Source organism: Haplochromis burtoni, unplaced genomic scaffold (assembly GCF_018398535.1).
Source record: "Haplochromis burtoni strain Fernald_Lab_line unplaced genomic scaffold, NCSU_Asbu1 Contig_16, whole genome shotgun sequence".
NCBI classification, from domain to species: domain Eukaryota; kingdom Metazoa; phylum Chordata; class Actinopteri; order Cichliformes; family Cichlidae; genus Haplochromis; species Haplochromis burtoni.
The window spans coordinates 436,131-456,040 of NW_024582377.1; the positions used below are offsets into that span (position 1 = coordinate 436,131).

At 42.5% G+C, this 19,910-nt stretch overlaps 4 protein-coding genes across 6 annotated transcripts in view; 2 read left to right on the forward strand and 2 right to left on the reverse strand.

Moving 5' to 3' along the window:
• Positions 1 to 286: 286 nt before the first annotated feature.
• Positions 287 to 4,746, reverse strand: ccdc32 (coiled-coil domain containing 32). The gene is made up of 4 exons (XM_042218170.1): positions 4,600 to 4,746; positions 4,094 to 4,329; positions 1,394 to 1,547; positions 287 to 997 (listed from the first exon to the last, which is right to left on the reverse strand). The coding sequence occupies exons 2-4, from the start codon at positions 4,326 to 4,328 to the stop codon at positions 814 to 816; spliced, it is 573 nt and encodes a 190-aa protein (XP_042074104.1). The 5' UTR covers position 4,329; positions 4,600 to 4,746; the 3' UTR covers positions 287 to 813.
• A 52-nt stretch (positions 4,747 to 4,798) lies between these two features.
• On the forward strand, positions 4,799 to 7,410 carry pcmtl (l-isoaspartyl protein carboxyl methyltransferase, like). Of its 3 annotated transcripts, none has more exons than XM_042218167.1 (9): positions 4,799 to 4,901; positions 5,217 to 5,384; positions 5,552 to 5,656; positions 5,785 to 5,816; positions 5,904 to 6,008; positions 6,125 to 6,245; positions 6,351 to 6,436; positions 6,725 to 6,894; positions 7,024 to 7,410. In XM_042218167.1, the coding sequence occupies exons 2-9, from the start codon at positions 5,267 to 5,269 to the stop codon at positions 7,058 to 7,060; spliced, it is 774 nt and encodes a 257-aa protein (XP_042074101.1). In that variant the 5' UTR covers positions 4,799 to 4,901; positions 5,217 to 5,266; the 3' UTR covers positions 7,061 to 7,410. The 3 variants fall into 3 exon arrangements, with proteins under 3 accessions (XP_042074101.1, XP_042074103.1, XP_042074102.1); XM_042218169.1 differs by having other exon boundaries at positions 4,800 to 4,901; positions 6,988 to 7,410; XM_042218168.1 differs by having other exon boundaries at positions 4,871 to 4,945.
• A 958-nt stretch (positions 7,411 to 8,368) lies between these two features.
• Positions 8,369 to 11,006, forward strand: rpusd2 (RNA pseudouridine synthase domain containing 2). The gene is made up of 3 exons (XM_005916652.2): positions 8,369 to 9,049; positions 9,557 to 9,853; positions 9,938 to 11,006. The coding sequence occupies exons 1-3, from the start codon at positions 8,423 to 8,425 to the stop codon at positions 10,742 to 10,744; spliced, it is 1,731 nt and encodes a 576-aa protein (XP_005916714.1). The 5' UTR covers positions 8,369 to 8,422; the 3' UTR covers positions 10,745 to 11,006.
• A 109-nt stretch (positions 11,007 to 11,115) lies between these two features.
• The window catches only part of disp2 (dispatched homolog 2 (Drosophila)), a gene marked incomplete in the record, with an annotated part of 14,104 nt that continues 5,309 nt past the window's right edge, over positions 11,116 to 19,910 (reverse strand). The window contains 5 exon segments of the mRNA XM_014331917.2: positions 11,116 to 15,868; positions 16,500 to 16,658; positions 16,890 to 16,987; positions 17,736 to 17,851; positions 18,450 to 18,565. Of these exon segments, the coding sequence (XP_014187403.1) occupies positions 12,536 to 15,868; positions 16,500 to 16,658; positions 16,890 to 16,987; positions 17,736 to 17,851; positions 18,450 to 18,565 (3,822 nt within the window).

The window sequence follows — 19,910 nt, forward strand, 5'->3', positions numbered from 1 at the left end:
AAAGTAATGAAAAAGTCTCATATGTTGTGTGCTGTTGCTCATTTAAAGTTACATTTAAATGATTTAACTTTGTTAGGATCAGATGATTTTTTTATGTCCTGGTTTAAAATCTCAGAACTGAAAGAGAGTGCACTTCATTTGTCACCATATTGCATGTCTAAGCCCTAAAATACCCCCTTGATGACACGCCATATTGTACCAGACCCAACGTTTTCACTCCCAAAATCTAAAGCAATTCAACAACACTGTCCTTGGAGTTACAAGCAGACAAATGAACACAATACCATTTACCATTTTTTTTTTATATTTTATTGAAACATCATTAAAAACTTCTACATGAAATTAATAAAACGTTACACAGTATGTTACAATCACAGCCATTCTAATTTATGATGTCAGCCTTTTAATGACAGAAAAATAACATTTTGAAAAATTAATGCATTGTTAACATCACTTCTCATGTGACACTACATATGGTCCTCAATGAACATCTGTATATGTAGTTAAGAGCCATTCTCGTAAACATAGTAGGAGACACTGATTACAGCTAGAGGACAAAAAGGTATCATTTCACGTTCTTTATTAGGTGTTCTCAAGGTGCAGTGTCATTGAATAGAGAGGACAAAATGCATGTGAGTTAATAAGTGTTTAACACTCAGTTGCTGGGGATACAGACAGTGATGAGAGGCTATAATCACTGATAACAAAGGCTATAGCCAAAACACTGCAATGACACAATATGAGAGCAGGAAGTCACGTTTACCGACTATATAGGAAGTAAGTTCTTCTTTCCATGTTACCATTTTAATTCACTCATTTCTCTGGCTGGTGAGCGTCATCTTCATCCGGTTTCTGCATCTCTGCGTCCTCTCCGTTTTGCATTTGGTCCGACTCTGCTGATTCCTTATTCTGAGAGGGCCTCAGGAGATATTCCAGCTCTTCTGCACTGATGGCCACCTTCTCTGGAATCAACCACCTCTTGAAGTGTTCGAGAGCACTGCAAAGGGATGAAGGGCATGAATAGTTTAGGGTGTTAACCTCTTAAGCCCCAACGCCCCCTGATGTGGGGGCAAAAGGCAGGAGATCAGTTAGGCTTGGGGCTTAAGAGGTTACGATAAGAAGCAGGCCATCTCCAGATAACTACTAGACACTTTGAAAGATAAAGATTAAAGTAATTTTGTATTGGGATGAGTAAATGCCACATAGTCTCTTGAATTTAAGGAAAAGTGGAAACAGTGAGATAATGAGTTATTGCTGTAATATGTTAAGTTAGAAAGACATAGGAAAGAAATGCAAAAATGATACAATCACATCTAAAGATGCAATGACTATAAAAAAAAATAAAAAATCCTCCTCCAACAGGATGATTTTTCACATCATGTCCATGTCCTACCTCTCATCCATGTCGCCCCCTTGGAAGAGCTCTGAGGTCTGGGTATCGTGTAGGAATCTATCCCAGCATTCCTTTTTGGCTTGAGACAAGGAGTGCAGCATGTCCCTGGAGGTCACATCACTGGACTGGCCCTTTATCTTCTTCAGGCGGTTTTCTGGAGCGAAATGTAGCCAAAAATGTCAGTTTTATAGCTTGGATCAAAGTTCCGACAGATTTTGAATTAAGAATCAAAGAAGAGTGTGAGTTTTGGTACAATGTGTCATAAGGCCAGCAAAGATCGCAGATATGCAAAATAACCATTTAGGGGTTAAAGGACTGGTTAGGCTGTAACGGATGTAATGAATTTATTTAAGATGAAAATTAAGAACACCTACTGAACAAATAAAACATTTAACTCATGAGAAATAAATAAGGGCTGATCTTTCTTTGATTAGGAAAAAACACCTTCTGCAGCAATCTTGTCTTTTTTAATCATGTGTGAGTACATACTGTCAAGTGTTTTGTAACAACGTTATAGTTTTGTATTTTTATTCTTGACAGACAGACAGCGAGCGGTACAGCAGCACATGTAACGGCTATAACAGCAAGTTTACGTTACACTATAAGCGGATACTATCATTATACCGTTGCAAATGATTATTGCACTTTTTAAAATAGTAAATACCCCCATATAAACAAATTCCGTAGAGGTCGGTAGCCCTTGTTTACCTCGGTAGCTCAGCCGCGGTCACTTCCAGCTGAGACACATTTCCTAATCCCCTCCTCAGCAAACCACAGCCCAATGAGAAACTAACCTTTTATATGTGAAGCCCAAACTAACCAATCAGCTCTCAAAATTGCTTGACGGGCGGATACAGCGTCTAATCAAATATATCTGAAAAAGGAAGTGGGCTGTCGGTCGTTTAAGATTGTAGATCATGGATATGTTTAGCTAGCAACGCTAAACTTTAATCATTAAAATAATATATCTGCGTTATTAATTTCTAGCCTTTTGAGGTTTTTCCACACAGGTGAGTTATGTTTCTATTCTTTATGGTAACAAACTGCTCGAAAAACGTTTAAATGCCCAGTAATTATCCATGTAGTTGGTCAGCAACCAGCTTAGCCGTAAATGTAAACCGAACCATCAGCTTTCTGGTTTGTCTTAATTGTATGTACCTTCCAAACATCTCACGCAAGTGTCACTGAAAGAAAAGGGTCTTAGTCCAAAAACAGAGTAACACTGTGTGTGTGTTTTAAACCCCCCCCCATGGAAGTTTTATTGTCTATTCGCTTTTAAGGTACCACAGATGGGAACTATCGATTAGCGTCTTAGAGCAAGACCTGCGTATCACTGTGCTGGTATGTTAACTGCAGCACGTATCGTGAGCCGCATTCAGTACATCTCTACTCCTATCCACACATGAGGCATCACCTTAGCCACCGTAAGACGAGAACAGACATTGGACGAAGTAAGCCGAACGAATCTGGATCCCCTCTGACGCTCAGCATCAATATCAACAGCAGACAGAACCAAGGTACTTACGTGATGTGGAGCGACCCCCATACACCCCTCACACACACACTCATTTCCACCCCTAGCTGGGCAGAGTTTCGGTCTGAAGACGTCCGAGATCTGCGCGTTACCAAACAGCGCCCTATACCTGAGACCGGAGTGTTGAAACAGTTTCATCCCACTCAACGTCAGGACTCCTGAAACACTGACCTTCACACTACCACGGTGACACCCACCACTCTCGAACTGCATCGATTTGTGCGGCTCTGTGCTATACATTGCTTGCTCCCTGTCTCACTCTTGTGCCGTATCGTTCTGAGTTGCTGAGCAGCATCAGACTTCCTATAAGGACTTCAGTTTCCACCGTGCGCCTGCTGCCACTGCAGTTTCATATGGATCGATTAAGGTCCAGATTTTTATATCGGAGTTTGACATGATACTCGAGTCCACCACACTTCTCCACTCTTGATAGGTTAAGTCCTGTCCGATTGGAAATGGGAACCCTGTCGATGTTATGTGTTATACGTAGACCAGTATGGGGCAGAACATTTAAACAGTGGGAGAGAGGTTCTGATGGTATAAAATTAATAACATTGATAGCAGATGAACCCAACTCCATCTGATGAGCCACGATGCGTATTTCTATCTTTTAATTTTTTAGACACTTTCCCCTTAAATTCAGAACCAAATGAGTCGCCACAGGATCATTATGACGAGCTCTAGTCTGTCTTGTACCACCGTTGCTCCTCACTCGCCCTCCTGTCTCCCAACCCCAGAGGGATCGTTTCCCGTATGCTCAACACGCTTTCTAGGGACAAACCAGGAGTGCCGCATTCGTGCTCGTGTATAAAGTGCAAAGTATGTGATCAGCACATGCCATATTTTTGGAACGCCCTTATTCACAAAAGGTCGCCGCAGGATATTTGATCAGCAGTTTTTACACCGGATGCCCTTCCTGGCCCAACCCCAGAGGGATCTGTGTCTCCTTCTGGGATCAAACCAGGGATCCGTCGCTTGTTAGGCAAATGTGTCAGCCACTACAAAAACATGGAGAATAAATAGGCAATTCAAGCCAGCTATGCTGAAGAAAACTATCTGGTTTCATTTTGCGGGAATTTAGCATCTTATCATTTCCATGCCTCTTGCTGACAGACAGCGAGGAGACAGGAAGTCTGTAGTCTTGAAAAGCTAAAAAAAGGAAATACCTAGAGTGGCTATGTAAATCTCAGAATCCTCCATGGGTTCCCATTTGGCACTGGATGGACTGGTATCTGTCCCATTTGCTTGTCCATTAACCTGCACAGGCGGGTGAAATGAGTCTTTGAAGTCTGTGCTGCTCTCCGGGGTCGCCTCAGTCTGCACCTCCGGCAGGCTGGAGCAGATCTCGGACCAAAGCTCCCCGCTGGACCGAACCTCCTGTTTCTCGAAGTCGTCTATCATTCTGGTGCAGCCAGTGGGTAAAAGAGATGTCGACATCACGGTTTAAAACACACACACAGTGTTACTCTGTTTTTGGACTAAGACCCTTTTCTTTCAGTGACACTTGCGTGAGATGTTTGGAAGGTACATACAATTAAGACAAATCAGAAAGCTGATGGTTCGGTTTACATTTACGGCTAAGCTGGTTGCTGACCAACTACATGGATAATTACTGTGCATTTAAACGTTTTTCGAGCAGTTTGTTACCATAAAGAATAGAAACATAACTCACCTGTGTGGAAAAACCTCAAAAGGCTAGAAATTAATAACGCAGATATATTATTTTAATGATTAAAGTTTAGCGTTGCTAGCTAAACATATCCATGATCTACAATCTTAAACGACCGACAGCCCACTTCCTTTTTCAGATATATTTGATTAGACGCTGTATCCGCCCGTCAAGCAATTTTGAGAGCTGATTGGTTAGTTTGAGCTTCACATATAAAAGGTTAGTTTCTCATTGGGCTGTGGTTTGCTGAGGAGGGGATTAGGAAATGTGTCTCAGCTGGAAGTGACCGCGGCTGAGCTACCGAGGTAAACAAGGGCTACCGACCTCTACGGAATTTGTTTATATGGGGGTATTTACTATTTTAAATAAGTGCAATAATCATTTGCAACGGTATAATGATAGTATCCGCTTATAGTGTAACGTAAACTTGCTATTATAGCCGTTACATGTGCTGCTGTACCGCTCGCTGTCTGTCTGTCAAGTTTACTGTAATTAGTGAATTTGCACTGCCACATTTGGACATCTTACAAATGACCTAAACTGCCCTCTCGATTACCACACGGAGAATACAGCCAGGCCGTTGAATGCATTTTACAGTAATCTGTGTGTCGTGTACTCAGGGTTACAAGCGCTGATCGTCGCGTCCCTGCAGAGAGATTCGGTGTAGGAGATGCGAGCGGCGCTGCGCCTGGCAGTAGTGGCAGTCCCCATGGGTGTGCTGCTGTCCCGGACAATGGCGTGGATGTCCAGCGGCAAAACAAATCCAGAGCTTATCAGCAGGCTAAGGGGTAAAGGGTTTGAGCTTTGATATCTTTGTTGTTGTTTGTGACCTTTCTTGACCTTTCTAAACGAGGGTTGGGACTGTAGTTACATGTTGCACAGGTTGGTTTGGAATCATCATCTCCATTCATTCAACTCAGTATCAATACCTCTTTTTTTCTTCTTTTTCTGCCAGACCATGGCGTGATCCAGAGTGACAGAGTGTTCAATGCCATGCTGGCTACTGACAGAGGACTCTACTCGAGAGACTATCCATATGCAGACTCTCCCCAATCCATAGGTATTTATTTCAGAAGCACTTTCTAAACACACAGCCTGGGTTTTTTTCATCACATTGCATTGTTGAATAATAGCTGTTTTATAGAGAAAGATCTGCTACAACTTTGTTATGAAACGTTGTAATTACAGGCTACAGGGCAACCATCAGTGCACCACACATGGTGAGTAACAAACACTGAACAGTGCTGGGAGGACTAAATGGTTAAACAAAACTTAACAGAAGTTTTCCTGCTGGCTTTACTCGACAGCATGCTCATGCTTTGGAGCTACTAAGTGACAAACTAACTGAAGGAGCGTCTGCACTGGATGTAGGCTCAGGAAGTGGATATCTCACCGCCTGCTTTGCAAGAATGGTAAATTCTGTTAAAAATTTGAGAAGTTTCTTTCTAAATCTCACCACTAGCTAGATTGTTTCACCCATGTATCATGTAACAGAGGTTAAACAGCTGCTTTTTACCATCATATGCAGACAGGGCCCACGGGTAGAGTGGTTGGCATTGAACACATCGACGAACTGGTTCAGATGTCAATCAAAAATGTTCAAGCTGACGACCCGGAGCTGCTGTCCTCTGGACGCATCAAACTAGTTGGTGAGTCAGGAGATGTCAAACTTAAAGTCATGCCACTTTTATCTATTGAGATTTAAAGCACATGGCTGCAAAAAAAATACAATTCATATCTGGGTATGCCCACAGTGGGAGATGGAAGACTCGGCTACCCAGATGGAGCGCCGTATGATGCCATTCATGTTGGTGCAGCTGCAGCCACTGTTCCTAAGGCTGTAAGGACACAGGCTCTTGTCAGAATAAAATGCAATAAAAATAGGCATAAGGCATTCATTCAGCTATAACTGAAGCCTGCAAACAAGGCACAGAAGGCTGTGGTGTATCTACAGCTATATTAAAGTCATTATAACCCAATCAGTTGTCTCTAAAATAACTTTATAAGTATGTTAAGCTTCGAAGGTACTTGAAATGCATTCTAAAGACAGACTGCGCTGAATTAATGCCATGAATAAAGTGAAAAAGTATGAAACCCTTTTTTAAAATCCTGTCTTTCCTTATGGAAGCTCTTGGAGCAGCTGAAACCAGGTGGGCGGTTGGTTCTCCCAGTGGGCCCTGATGGTGGCAGTCAGGTGCTAGAGCAGTATGATCGGCAGAGTGATGGGAGCTTCCTCAAGAAAGCTTTGATGGGAGTGGTTTATGTCCCCTTGACTGACAAGAGGCACCAGTGGCCTGGGTAAGAAAAAAAAAAAAAGCCTTAAACCCCTTGAACTCTTACACAAAAAATGAGGAAGTCACCTGTGCCTGCTATCCTTCCTTCTCTCCCCAGAGGTGAGCTCTGACTGCAGTGTGGTTGCCCTTGCAGGAGGTGGCGTTGGTGCTGCGTCTCCGGGGCCCTGTAACACCTCTTATAGTTCAACTGAGCTTCTATCTTAAGGACCACCTGCTCTGCTAGGTTGTCACCTAGCAACATGAAAGGAGGATATTGCTCTGTTTGCCTGGCCAGATTGTCTTCCAAGGGCGATAAAACAATGAGTGACTAAATAAGTCTTCAGCGGTCTACTGATTAGCCTCTTCCCAGAATCCTGTGATTCATTTAGAGTGATGCAAGTACAGTAGATCACAGTGGGGAAAAAAGGGCTGTACACAGTATTATTTCTGGGGAAGTTTGTGAAGTGTAATAATGGGTTTGTTGAGATTACAGCATGAAAAGCTCTAAGATATGTGAATGCTTGTGCTGATTTCAGATGGATGGTAAAATTGGTCGCCGATTGTGAGCCTTGCCAGATGTGTGTGTGGGGGGGATTATTTGGATACATATGCATTAATACTTGCAAAAGTTCAAACTTGGGAATTTTAATAAACGTTTAGCAAATTGACAAAGTACTATATTTTTGTGGGAAGAATGCTTCTTACTCATTTAACAATATGTGTGTGCAGAATAAATCACATGTGACACTGTAAATATAGAGCAGGGTTAGGAAGTTGTGCCAAAACATAATAATCTGATACATTTTTGGAATCATATAAGTAACGTAATCATATGTAAATATTGGATTTAATAATAAAACCAAGTAAATGAATATTTTAGTGACTGCTGTTATTCCAAAAAGACTGAAAATAAACACATAACTGGGGTAAACAAGCCTTTTTTGAGATGCTGTGCCATAAAGTGATTTCCTGTATTTAAACCATTTTAAATGTCTTTTAGGCCTATAATCTGTCATGAATTATACATTAATTGAGCCAAGAAAACCATTTGAAGGGTAAAAACGAACTCATATCACTATAATGTAGGTGCAGTAACACAGAGTTTTAAAGACACTTGCAAAACGGGTAATTTCTTTATTTTATATATAACTTTATAAATCTATTTAATTACAGTCTATTAAATATAGGGAAACATTATACATTAAGAAACGCATCAAAAATCACTTTGTGGCACAAAGACGTATTAAGGGAATTGGTATCGTGAGAAGCTACAAGGACTAGAGCATAAAAACATGATCATGAACAAACACAAACATACTGTCATTTATATTTCGTGTGAATAGAACTTAATTTGTAACAAATACATTTCATGACAAAAATAATACATTAAAACACATAAATAACAACAAACGGTCTACTTTTAATGGTTAAGTGCAAAATGGGATGCAGGATTGGGTTTGATAGTTTGGTTTAAACTTCAGGGAGCGCCGATTGGACTACAAACGTCATCACGGCGCGCGCGTGTGGCGAGAAGGACCTCTAGCTAACGAGCGATGCACGTGAGGGTGCCGTTTGGAAGCTTATTATCTTTCTTTCTGAGTCAGTGTGACGTTCATCGTCGCGGAGTTTATTTTGTTTCTGCCTGCGAGAAAGTGAATCGGTTTCTGAGTTTTCTTAATTCTCCACAGTGTAGAAAGAGCAGCTGGGCTATGGAGCGGGCGGGTATTGAGTCGGGAACACCGGGAAATGTAAACACGCCGGTGCCCTTGGAGCAAACTACAGCGGTAGAGGCGTCAGAAACTGGCAAACGCAAAAACGACGACACGGACGACAAAGAGACAAGCGGCAGAGGTAAGAGACGGAGAGGAGCCGGTGGGAAGAAGCTCCGTCCGGGGGAGAGATATATCCCCCCACCGCAGAAACGCAACCCAGGTGTGAGCTTTAGCCAAGAGCATTTCAACGAGACGTCATACTACTTCGAGGCTGGGCTTCGTAAAGTCTATCCGTATTACTTTGACTTTAAGACCTACTGCAAAGGTCGGTGGATTGGAAAGAGCCTTTTGGATGTGTTTAAGAATGAGTTCAGAGCTGAGTCCATTGAGTATTATCAGAAGGCCGCTAAAGAGGGTCGCATCCGCCTCAACGAGACACCTGTGGAGGATCTATCTGTGGTGCTCAGGGTAAGTCTCATAAGTCCATAGTATAACCTATATAGGGGAGGTAAACGGGATCTAGTTAGCACTGACAGTTGCCTCTGGCAGTGCGCCCCAGGACAGCTGTGGCTACAATGTAGCTGCCATCTGTGTGAATGTGTGTGTGAATGGGTGAATGACTGAACGTGTAAAGCGCTTTGGGGTCCTTAGGGACTAGTAAAGCGCTACAAATACAGGCCATTTACCATTTGTGGGATACTAATACAAGGTATTGACTTTATGCCATGGCTACATTATTCACCAAATTCATGTTGCCAAATGATCAGTCAGTAAAATTACTTTTGTTCAATATTGTAGCTTGCATTGAAAGGATCAAATATTTGACATGTGGTAGCTGTAAAGAACAACCCTTCATGTCATTAAATTGGTAGCTATCCAAATCTTGATACTCTGATTTCTAAAAATTCACCTGATTGTATTGGATGGCCTTGTTTGAGGTGGGCAAACACTTAAATTTTCCCTCACCATGCACAGAATAATGATCACTTGAGGAACACTGTACACCGCCACGAGCCCCCTGTAGTTGGCAGACCACTGGAGATTCTGGTAGATGATGGCGAAGTGCTTGTGGTCGATAAGCCTGCCTCCATCCCTGTGCACCCTTGTGGCCGATTCCGCCACAACACGGTGATTTTCATTCTGGGGAAGGAGTTTGGCATCTCTGAGCTGCATACAGTCCACAGGCTGGACAGGCTCACCTCTGGAGTCTTGCTGTTTGCCAGGACGCTTGAGACCTCTAAGAAACTGGACCAGATGGTGAGAGACAGACAGGTATGTTGAGCATGTTTTGCACTTTTGTGCGAGTCGGTTTTCAAAACGTCTCCACAGGTTTCTTACATCTTCTGTCTCTTTCAGCTTGAAAAGGAGTATGTCTGCCGAGTGGAGGGGGAGTTTCCACAGGATGAGGTGATCTGTGAAGAACCCATCCTGGTTGTTTCTTTCAAAATCGGCCTCTGTCGTGTTGACCCAAAAGGAAAGGAGTGCCGGACCGTCTTCCAGAGGCTTAGCTTTAACGGAAAAACAAGTATGGTCCGCTGTTTACCCCTTACTGGTCGGACACACCAGATCAGGGTCCACCTTCAGTACCTGGGTTTTCCCATCCTTAATGATCCCGTCTATGGGTCATCAGCCTGGGGTCCTCACAGAGGGAAGGGGGGACTTGTGGGGAAGAGTGATGAAGAGCTTCTGCAGGCGCTGGTAGAAGAACATCGCTCTCAGGAAAATTTTAACATGCTGGATATTGCAGATGACTGCATTGGCATTGCACACAAGGCAGACAAAAATAAAGCCTCTGAGAAAATGGACAAATCAGCTGGAACCGCTGAATCTGACAAAAGCGGAGAAAGTTGTCCAGTACAGGTAGATGCTTGTGGCAGTGACAAGAAGTTAGATTGCATCGAGGCAGTAAATGACAACAACACCGTTAAAGACTGTCAGAACCCTCAACCAGTCAAATCACATGGAAATGAAACTGGGGCAAATGATTCTAGTCAGAAAACTCCCCCAGACCACCTATGTAGTGAATGTAAACTAGTGCGGCCAGACCCCACAGAGAAGGAACTCATCATGTATCTTCACGCTTTACGCTACAAAGGACCTGACTTCGAATATTCCACACAATTACCTGACTGGGCAAAAGAGGACTGGGTGGAGGCAGATTAGAACAGACCAGATGAACGCTGCTGACGGCTTTGACATTTAATCTTCAGACAATCATTAATCCTCAAAGAGATTTTGGTTTTTAATTTTTTTGATTTAGAACCAAAAACAAAAATGTTTTGCTGCTTTGAAAGCAAATATGAGTTAAGATTGGAGTGGTTCTCATTTCACCTTGAGGTCTATTTTAATTTAACATTATCCACAAAGTCTGTAATCTGTCTTGTACCACAGCGAACATTTGAAATAAATCGAAAGCCAGTCTGCAGGAAAATAAAATGTTTTATTTCATTTTTGTGAAAAATCAACATTGACAGCTATAAATAAGAGTGGTGGTGACCTTTATCTTTTTGTTTATAGAAAGCCTGTGATTGATTACCTTTGTCTATAAGGCAAGGTTATTCTGCTGAGTGACCCAAAGTGAAGGCTGGTTAAAGATGTTTGATTATACAGTCAAGATATCAAGTGACAAAAACACCTCTGCAATGAAAAGTCTTGAAAATAACCTCGCTCATAGGCACATTTTATGGCAAATCTTTCTTCTTAAGGTCCTCGCTGAATCACAGCCACTGCACCTTCAATACTTCTTTGTTTTATACATATAAAGGACCATAAACATATCAAATTTTACTCTTAGGACACTTTTTTTTTTTTTTTGCACATCACAAAATTTCAGCTGCTTTGAAACAACTGTTTGAAAGACATTTGACACATGCTGTTCATGTCATAAATACTGTTAAATGCTTTGCAGTGTGGATAAAGGTCGCCTGTCAGGAGTTTCTCTTAACACTGCAGCCAGATCTGTATGGGAAATTGACTGTTGATGCAGCTGCTTGTGATGGTACAATTACTGCATTTAAAACAGAAATTCAAGCTCCTCCTAATTCTGCTAAGGCTTACTGACATCTGTGGATCCTGAATAGTATGCACCTTAAGTGTATAAACTTTAGTGTTAAGTCTGTTAGACACCACTTTGCCCCTTGGAAATCAGCACGAGTGAACATTACATTGTTTTGGCACTGACACTAGAATAAACAGCATGACCGTTAATTTGAAAGTGAAACATTAAAAGCAAGCCAAGACACCACACATGATACACACTGCGAACTGTAGGTTAGTGATTCTCTACATTATCATCACAAAAGACATACTGTACATGTTATCCCCACAGAGTGCAGAACCCACTGACAGTTGTCTGCTTCTCTAAACGTGACAATGATTGAGTCATGCTCATAAACTGTTTGAGGCTTTGCGCGCAGGCACACCCCACGCAGCTCTGTCTCTTTATATCTCACATTTAAATCTATGAGTGCATATGGCTCATAGGGGTCAATCCCAGCTTGGAGAAACCCAGTCTGTGCAGAGCGTCCAGGTTCAGAAGTTAAAAAGTTCCAGGCACAAAGTAAGTTCTGCAGGCAGCAGGTGCAGCACTCGGATAGTTTCTGTGTCGATGACGAGCTGCAGTTAATATTCAAATGTGGCATTTGTTTAAAACTGTGGCTGGATAGAAAGCTTCATCTTTTGCTGTCATGCTTTCAGTTTTAACCTTTAGCTGAAGACACGCTCATGCTCTGACCTCATTTGTAACAAACGATGAAACAAGACTGGACAAACATGCTGTCGTGTTACATTTGCAGTTGGCTTGTATTTCCTTTGTGTAATATACAAATGTAACAATGTATGCTCCTTTTTCATCAACTGTGATTGTATAAGTTCAGTTGTTTTGGTTTAAATTTTTTTATATGTATAAATTAAGAGTCAGATCCACAGTGTTTTCAAGATTTTCTCCAGCTTTCTTTAACAAGTATCTTCCCGCTGTCCGTCTCTCTTTATCCAAACATCTGGTAAGTCTGGCTTACTGTTGGGTAAAATCACCACTTCCTCACTGTGGCTGGTGCGACGCTTGCCACAAGTCTCATAAACGATTTCTTTCAGTGAGAGACGAAGTGCATCTCTCCTCCCATTAAGGTGTCCTGGCTGTAAGTGGACCTCCGCCTCTCCTTCTTGCTGCTGTGTGTTCGAAGATCCTGGTTCGATGTCACTGAGGCACGTTTCGCAGGACTCCTCCAGACCCTCACAGGAGCTCTGAGACAGGGAGAGGTGACGTCCTTTATGTGAGCCATGAGGGTGACAGCACCTCTCCCCTAAGGTATTTTCATCCTTGCAGAGTGATGACTGGTCAGTAGTCTCCAGTGTATGGCTGATGATGGTCTCCTCCATGCTTGACGATGAGGATGATGTATTGCTCCAGTGTTTCACCCTGACAGACTGACTCCTGCAGGTTTTACACAGCAACTTGTCCTTAGCTACATCTTCTTCAGCCAGGCCTGGTGGGCATAGAGTGTTTTCTTTGTAAGGAGATGAGGTCTGGACGGCTGGTGGTGGTTGGCAGATTTTCTGTTGATGGCTACATGTCTCCTCACTCTCCCCATCCATGGTATTCCTTGCCACATCTCCCTCACAGTACTCAATCTCATCAGAAAGCACAGAGGGCCGGTTTGACAGTTTACTGGTGCAGGTGCTGTTCTCAAAGCTGTCACTCAGGCGATAGGCCAATGGCTGCAGCTCGTACTGCTCGGGCCCTCGATTCCCGCAGCCACTTCCTGCAGTCTGTTTCTGCCTGTGCTGACGATGGTTGGGATAGAGATAACCGCCTGCTTCTTTGTCATAACTCCTCCTCACTCTAGATTTACCAAATGCCCCGTTAGCCGCAGAAGTCGACAAAGAGCCAGGATCAGAACAAGAAGAAAGCATACCGTCCGTTTGGTCGGAAAAACACGGCAGCGTGATCATTCCACAGTTTTTCTGGGGTCCACAAAAACAGCACAGGGACTGGAAAAAGAAGGTTGCAAATCCACACGCTACACATTTGACCAAAAACAGAAAAATCCCAAGCTTTCTGAAGAACAAGGCCGTGGCAGGTAACATGATGATCCCTATGAAGAAAAAAGCACCAGAAACTATTGCTACAGGACATCCCATCCTTTTAGTGGCATGTGCTACTTTCCCAATTTTATCTGAATGTGGAGCTAAGCTGTACGATATGCAATAGTTGGCAATAAAATCGACTGACAGCCCTGCGGCAGATGATATAAACAGAGCCTCTGTGCCACAAAGCTGCCATTCAAGAAGAACAAGGAGGCCGACAGTGACAAACACACTGCCTCCTACGGCTATTGTTCCATATATGCTCAGTGGAATATTCCATGTGGTTAAAAGAAGCAAAGCACATGTGAGTGCTACTGAAAAGCCAGCTACTACTAGAGTCTCTGAGCTTAAAGACTGCTGCAGGTCAAAAAGAGACAGCTGACTGATGAACCAGCCGTTCTCCAGCCCTTGTGGTGCTCCTGATATCTCTCTGTTAAACCATGTCAGGATTTCTCTGTAAAAAACACTGGTTCTGCTAAAGTTGAAGCTGTAGAAGTATGTAGTTTTGAATGCCAGCACGAGGGCAGCAACCCTGCCATCTGGCTGGAAGTACACCCCTCCGCTGTGTGCCAGATGGCCCTCGGCATACCTCTCTGCCAGCATCATGCTTAGGCAGTTCTCAAAAACGCTGGGAGGGTAAGGGAATGGGATGTCATTACAGCAGAAATGAAGGGCGTCATCGCTCTCTGAGCACCTCCTGACAGATATCCAGTGTATTAGCTGCTCTACGAGGCAGATATTATCTGTCATTGCATCTTTATCTTCAGGTGATGAAGGACAGTGAAAGCTTTGGTTCTGAACCCGTCCACACAGCTCCCGCAACCAAACCTGAGCATCAGGTCGGCTCATGTTAAAGTCAGGGTCAAGAACTAAAGAGCCATTGCTTCTTGGGTTAAAGTGGTCTCCGTTGTCAGTCGGTTTGATGCCCCAAACAAGCATCAACGTAACAGGCTTATCCTCTCCATTTCTTTGCCTCTCAAACATGAACATGTGATGGTACTCTGCGTCATATCGCTCAAATGGGTGACTGGAGCGGAACAGTTGGGTGACCCTGCTCTCAAGAGCTGGCAGCTTCATGCCCGGGTCTATGCATGACATGTACATGCCTCCAGCAGCGAGCACTGCAAACCAGCAAACCCAAATGTATCTAAACTTTACAACTCCACAGGGCAGGATTTTCAGAAATAATAAATTGGAGGTGTCAGTGAGACCACGATTTAATTCTCTCAGCTTCTGCCCAAGGCTGAAGAGGCATCTCTTGCGTGAACTCGTGTCCCAAAAGCCACCAGTGCTTTTGGAGCAGCAGGGGTTCCATCCTTGCACTGCCGCAGATGCAGAAGACATTTTTGTGTAGCGCTCACGCAGAATGAACGAACACGGCAGCCACACCAATGCCAAGAGGGAGCTGATTACAGAGGCAGTTCCGAGATAAATGGAGAAGCATCTGATTGCTGTGATGCTGCTGAGATAACCAGAGAAAAAAGCTGCACTGGAGGTCAGCCCTGATGCTAAAATCAAATAGCCTACTTCCTGCAAAGCTCTGTTTACTCTCTTTTCCAGGGAAGCTGAAGGATTTTGGGATAGCTGCAGATTCCAAAAGTCAGTAAAGATGAAAACCTGATTGGAGCAGCTTCCCAAGAGAATAAGAGCTGCTGACAGGTTGACCAGAGGAAAGAAAGTCAGACGAAATGCTACTTTGTAGAAAAAATAGGATGTTAGAAGGGAGCCGGTGATTGCTATTACAGATAGCGCTACTATGAAGAGCGAGTGGAGGTATAGAGCCATAGTGAACAGAAGTGATACAACAGCTAGGACAGGGTAAACTGAATCTCTTGTCAGGTAATACTCAAACAGAGCCTGCTTAATGCCAAAGTCTATGCCAGTAATAGTCGTATTATTGTAGGTTAGATCCCTGCCTTCAAGGCTATTCATGTATATCTCCATCATATGTTCTCCTTTGTCTACAGGTAGGAAAAGAAGACTGTACTTCAGTGTGGGAATTTGGTATTCAACAGTCTGCGGTCCAAGAAAGTCTTTGTCAACCAGAAAGTGCAGGATTTGGAACACCACGCGGGATTGTTTGCAGCGGGAGGGAACCGAGGAACAGCTGCCATGTTTGGGTCTCTGGGCACAGGCTTCAACTAGATGTCCTTCATGATAGTATGGCGCACATTTCCGCAGAAGGTTCAGAGACTCAGAAACCTGGTATGAGAGAAAGACAATGGAAAATAAAACCACAAGATAACACAACAGAACTGAGGTATAATTAAGTGCTTACTGAGTTTGCATTGCTCACACATATCCATGCTCCTTTAACCTTTTGTAAAATAAGCACATTTTATTTCTGAAAGAAAATTAAATGCCACGTCACAGGGATATCTGCATAATAATGCTTTACCAGCTGATGTCCTCAGTTGGACAACAGTCGACTGACCAACTACACTCACTACAGACGAACAGCAGCCAGAGTTGTTTGCCCTGCAGTGGCCTCCGTAGCTATGATTATGCACTTGATTGGAATCTACTGACATCTAAAGGTGAGATTTCACACACAGTATATTTAAACTGAACATGGTTTAATTTGATTTTTGCTCATTATGACTGGAGGTGCAGTTAAAAGCTCGTAATGGTCAACTTTCTGCTTGGGTTACTTTACCAAACAACTCTGAGGACAAGATCAGGTTTTCAAATGTCTTCTTGAACGTGACAAGACATCCACCTACAAAGTACAATTTACAAAATAAAAAGGACTGGTCTGATGAGCTGATATCCCTTTGCCTGTTTTATTTTGTTTTGTTTTATAATTTTGAAAATGAGAAGAAAGCTTCAGTACTTGCTGTGAGGTGAGGCTGAGGCAGCGGGAGGCATTAGTAAGGACTGCCAAGTAATTCCCCAGAGACCAGCTTGGACAACAGCCGCTCTTGGACATTCCCTCAGCCTTCACCCTCACATGCTGCTGGCACAGGTCCTGGAACTGGGCCTGGGAGCGAATCTGTTTCAAAGGAGGCAAAGGTTTTTTTGAATGCATGCCCAGATTTAAAGCTATTTCATAAAAAAAAAGAACTAATTTCACACAAGATGATGTAGAGTGGTTTTTATTGGAGGAGATGGATTAAAATGTGGAACACAGCCACTGTATTAAACTGAAAAAGTGAGAGAGAGGAGACGATGACTAAATGTTTCAGCAAAGTTGACAGAGAGGAGTGAGTAGAACATGACGAACCCTGGATTGTTCCATCTCACACATGGCGTGGATCGCCTTCAGACTCCAGAGACTGGCTGAGTTTTCTGATCGAAACACCAGCTGGGCAAAACGCTCGCCTGTGTGGAGAGAGACAGATGGAGTCTCCATACAGGAACAAGATGACCAGCCGTGATTCCTCAGTTCACAGGGGTGGTCAGAAATGCTCAGAATGTTTGCAGACCCTTGTCAAGGGCTCTGAGGTATGAATCCTTAGGGATGAAAGCAAGCAAACTACATATTTTGTGTGTTTTATCCTGGCGTCAGTGTTGGATGTGAATAGAAATTAGCCAACTTCAATAAAATGCAAACCTAGGGCTTGGGATTGCTAATAAATCTATTTAGGGAGCTTTCCGTATTTTAAAAAGAAGTCTTTGATCTAACAGAAAACTATATCAAAGCAGAGCTTAAAGAAGAAAATCAGGAATACCATTCCCAAAGAATAGCTCTCAAAAAACTTCTTTGATCTGCAACTTTTCTTTGTGAACTTGTATTTAAGTGGTCACTTTTATGTTGTGCTTTCATTCTAAGTTTGCAGAGACCACTAATGACTCTTTACTAAGCTCCAGTGTTTTTCCCAACATTCACAGTTTTTAAATACAGTTTATAGAGGTGGATTAAATTGAAATGAATCGGCTGCATTCACACATGCATAGTTATCTCCTTTTAATTTTCTAACGTTTAGTTTGTCATGGCCAGCAGAGATACATATTACTCTTAACCCTTGTAGATCTACAGTGTGAAAACAACGAGATTTCATTCGTTTAAGTTTTAAAAACTTAAAAGTTTATTTTACTGAAAAGCTTAAACTGATCAGGGTTTTCTCACCTGGAGAATCGCAGAGGAAGGTGTCTAGAGTGGAGTCCCTGGCCAGCATCCTTTTCATTCGAGCTTTGGAGGTGTCATGGCCACTGCTACTTTCTCTGCTGATAGTTCCTCCAAATCTAACACATATAAAACCAGACAGATGCCCTTTTTAGCATTTTGATTTTAACATTTTTTTAATTTGCAATATTTTTTTAGCACTTGGGATAAGCACAATAGACACTAGCTGTTTGTTTTTTCATTATTATTCATGCTGCTTATTTATACATTCAGTGGGAATACTGCAAAGTTAGGATTCAGTTAAAGTCCAACATTCAGTCTTCCTCTGTCTTGGATTTCTCTTCCATAAACTTCCATAAGAGGTAGATGTGAGAGTGTGAATGGTTGTCTACCACTCTGTGTTAGCCCTGTGTTACACACTGTTCAGGTTGTGCTCTACCTTAAGGATCCAACACAACTTAGTAAGGCCCAAATTAATTATTGTTTTATTATTTCCCAATACAGAAACCAGAACTTGAAAGAGGGTGTGCATTCTTTTTGTAATGACTGTGTGTAGTGTGTCTGCATACAGTCACTATTGCCAAAGCTTTTACTGCAAGTAATTATAATAATACGTTATCAGTCTTCAGGTTGCTCAAATCCATTTCTACAGCAGCACATCTGTGCGTCTGTCAGTGGTGCAGTCTGTGCTTCACTCCGCGAAAACCTTCTGCTGACCTTTTACTGAGCTGCTGTGGTAAAAGAGACAGTTTTTTCCCAGGGCCAGTGTTCTCCTGCAGCTTGGACAAGCTCGACATGCGAACTCCGATGTATGTTCCTCGTGGCTGAAAGCCCTGTAGAAAGAGAGCACTTTCAAACACAAGCAGACATCACAGTGAAAGGCAGTACAGATGCTGTTACCATTTAACACAATGCATCCACTGATATAATCAGCATCAAGCAAATTAAATGCTGTCTAATAAACATGTATATACGCAGCCTGTATTTGCTTATATTTTTACTGAGTGGTGTTTATAAAAAGAAAGCAGCACTCTTATCATTGGCATAATCGTACTTCTTTTCTTATATAAATCATTTTTAGCTTTGCCGTTCATGATTCATTGTTGTGAGTCGCTTGTTGAGACTTGAGAATGATTTCTTAATCAGTGTTTATCCTGTAAACATGCATCTCAAAGGTGAGAAGGTGTATTTAATTAAGATGACAGCAAGTGTGATCTAATTCAGAGCGGCTCATTGAATCTGAGATTAGACTGAACTAAAAGGATATGGCTGAAATCATGAGTCATTAGCAGAACAGTAATTAACCACACTCAGCCTAAGGTGGTGAAGGATGTTTGTGTTGTTGATTTAACAGAACCTGACAGTAGAGATACATGTGCTGCAGCAAGAAAATTAGGATTAAAATTTGAAGATTGCTTGTGTGTACAGGCTTGAGTGTTCTTGTTTTCATGGCCCAGTGGGGACTTTAAACCAATTGTAAAGCAAACCATGGGGGCCTTCTCTGACTAAATTTTGACATAAAGGATGTACACTCTGGAAGAGACTACTAGCAATGTGGAAGGCATAGATCATGCAGTCACAGTTAAATTCATCAACTTGAAGTAATGACAGACGTAAATTTAGTGCTCTAAAGTTTGCGGATCTTGTGCTAACCTTATTTCAACTTTGAGAACACTTCCAATGCGTGCAAAGAAAACTGGTGACCAACAGCATGAAATCGCGGGAAACAGAGGGCTAACTATGCATCCGGAGACTACAATGTCCTCTTGCAATCAGCTGTAGCTAATGAAGTGTTACACAAATCACTCCATATCACCAAAACGTGATTATATATGTGTTCATGTTTCATGTGTTCAGAATGCATGCTATAAATAAGTCACCTTTTTGCATTCAGTGGTATGTTAGTATGTTTCCTCTGTGAACCCTGCATCCCAATGGGAATAAAAATCGTTGTCCCCATGGGTTCAAACTTCTTTTAAAGAGTTAAGATTTTAGGCTAAGGGCAGAAATAGGTTTAAGTAGTTGGAACTAGGGAATGCATTTAATGAATATTAAAATTTGTGAGTGTGCACATGTATTTGAGACTAACCAGTAATGGGTCAGAGAAGTCTGGCAGTGGGCCAATCAAGAATGCAGCCAGTGAGCATCCCAGCAACAGCACAGCACAACCAATCAGAA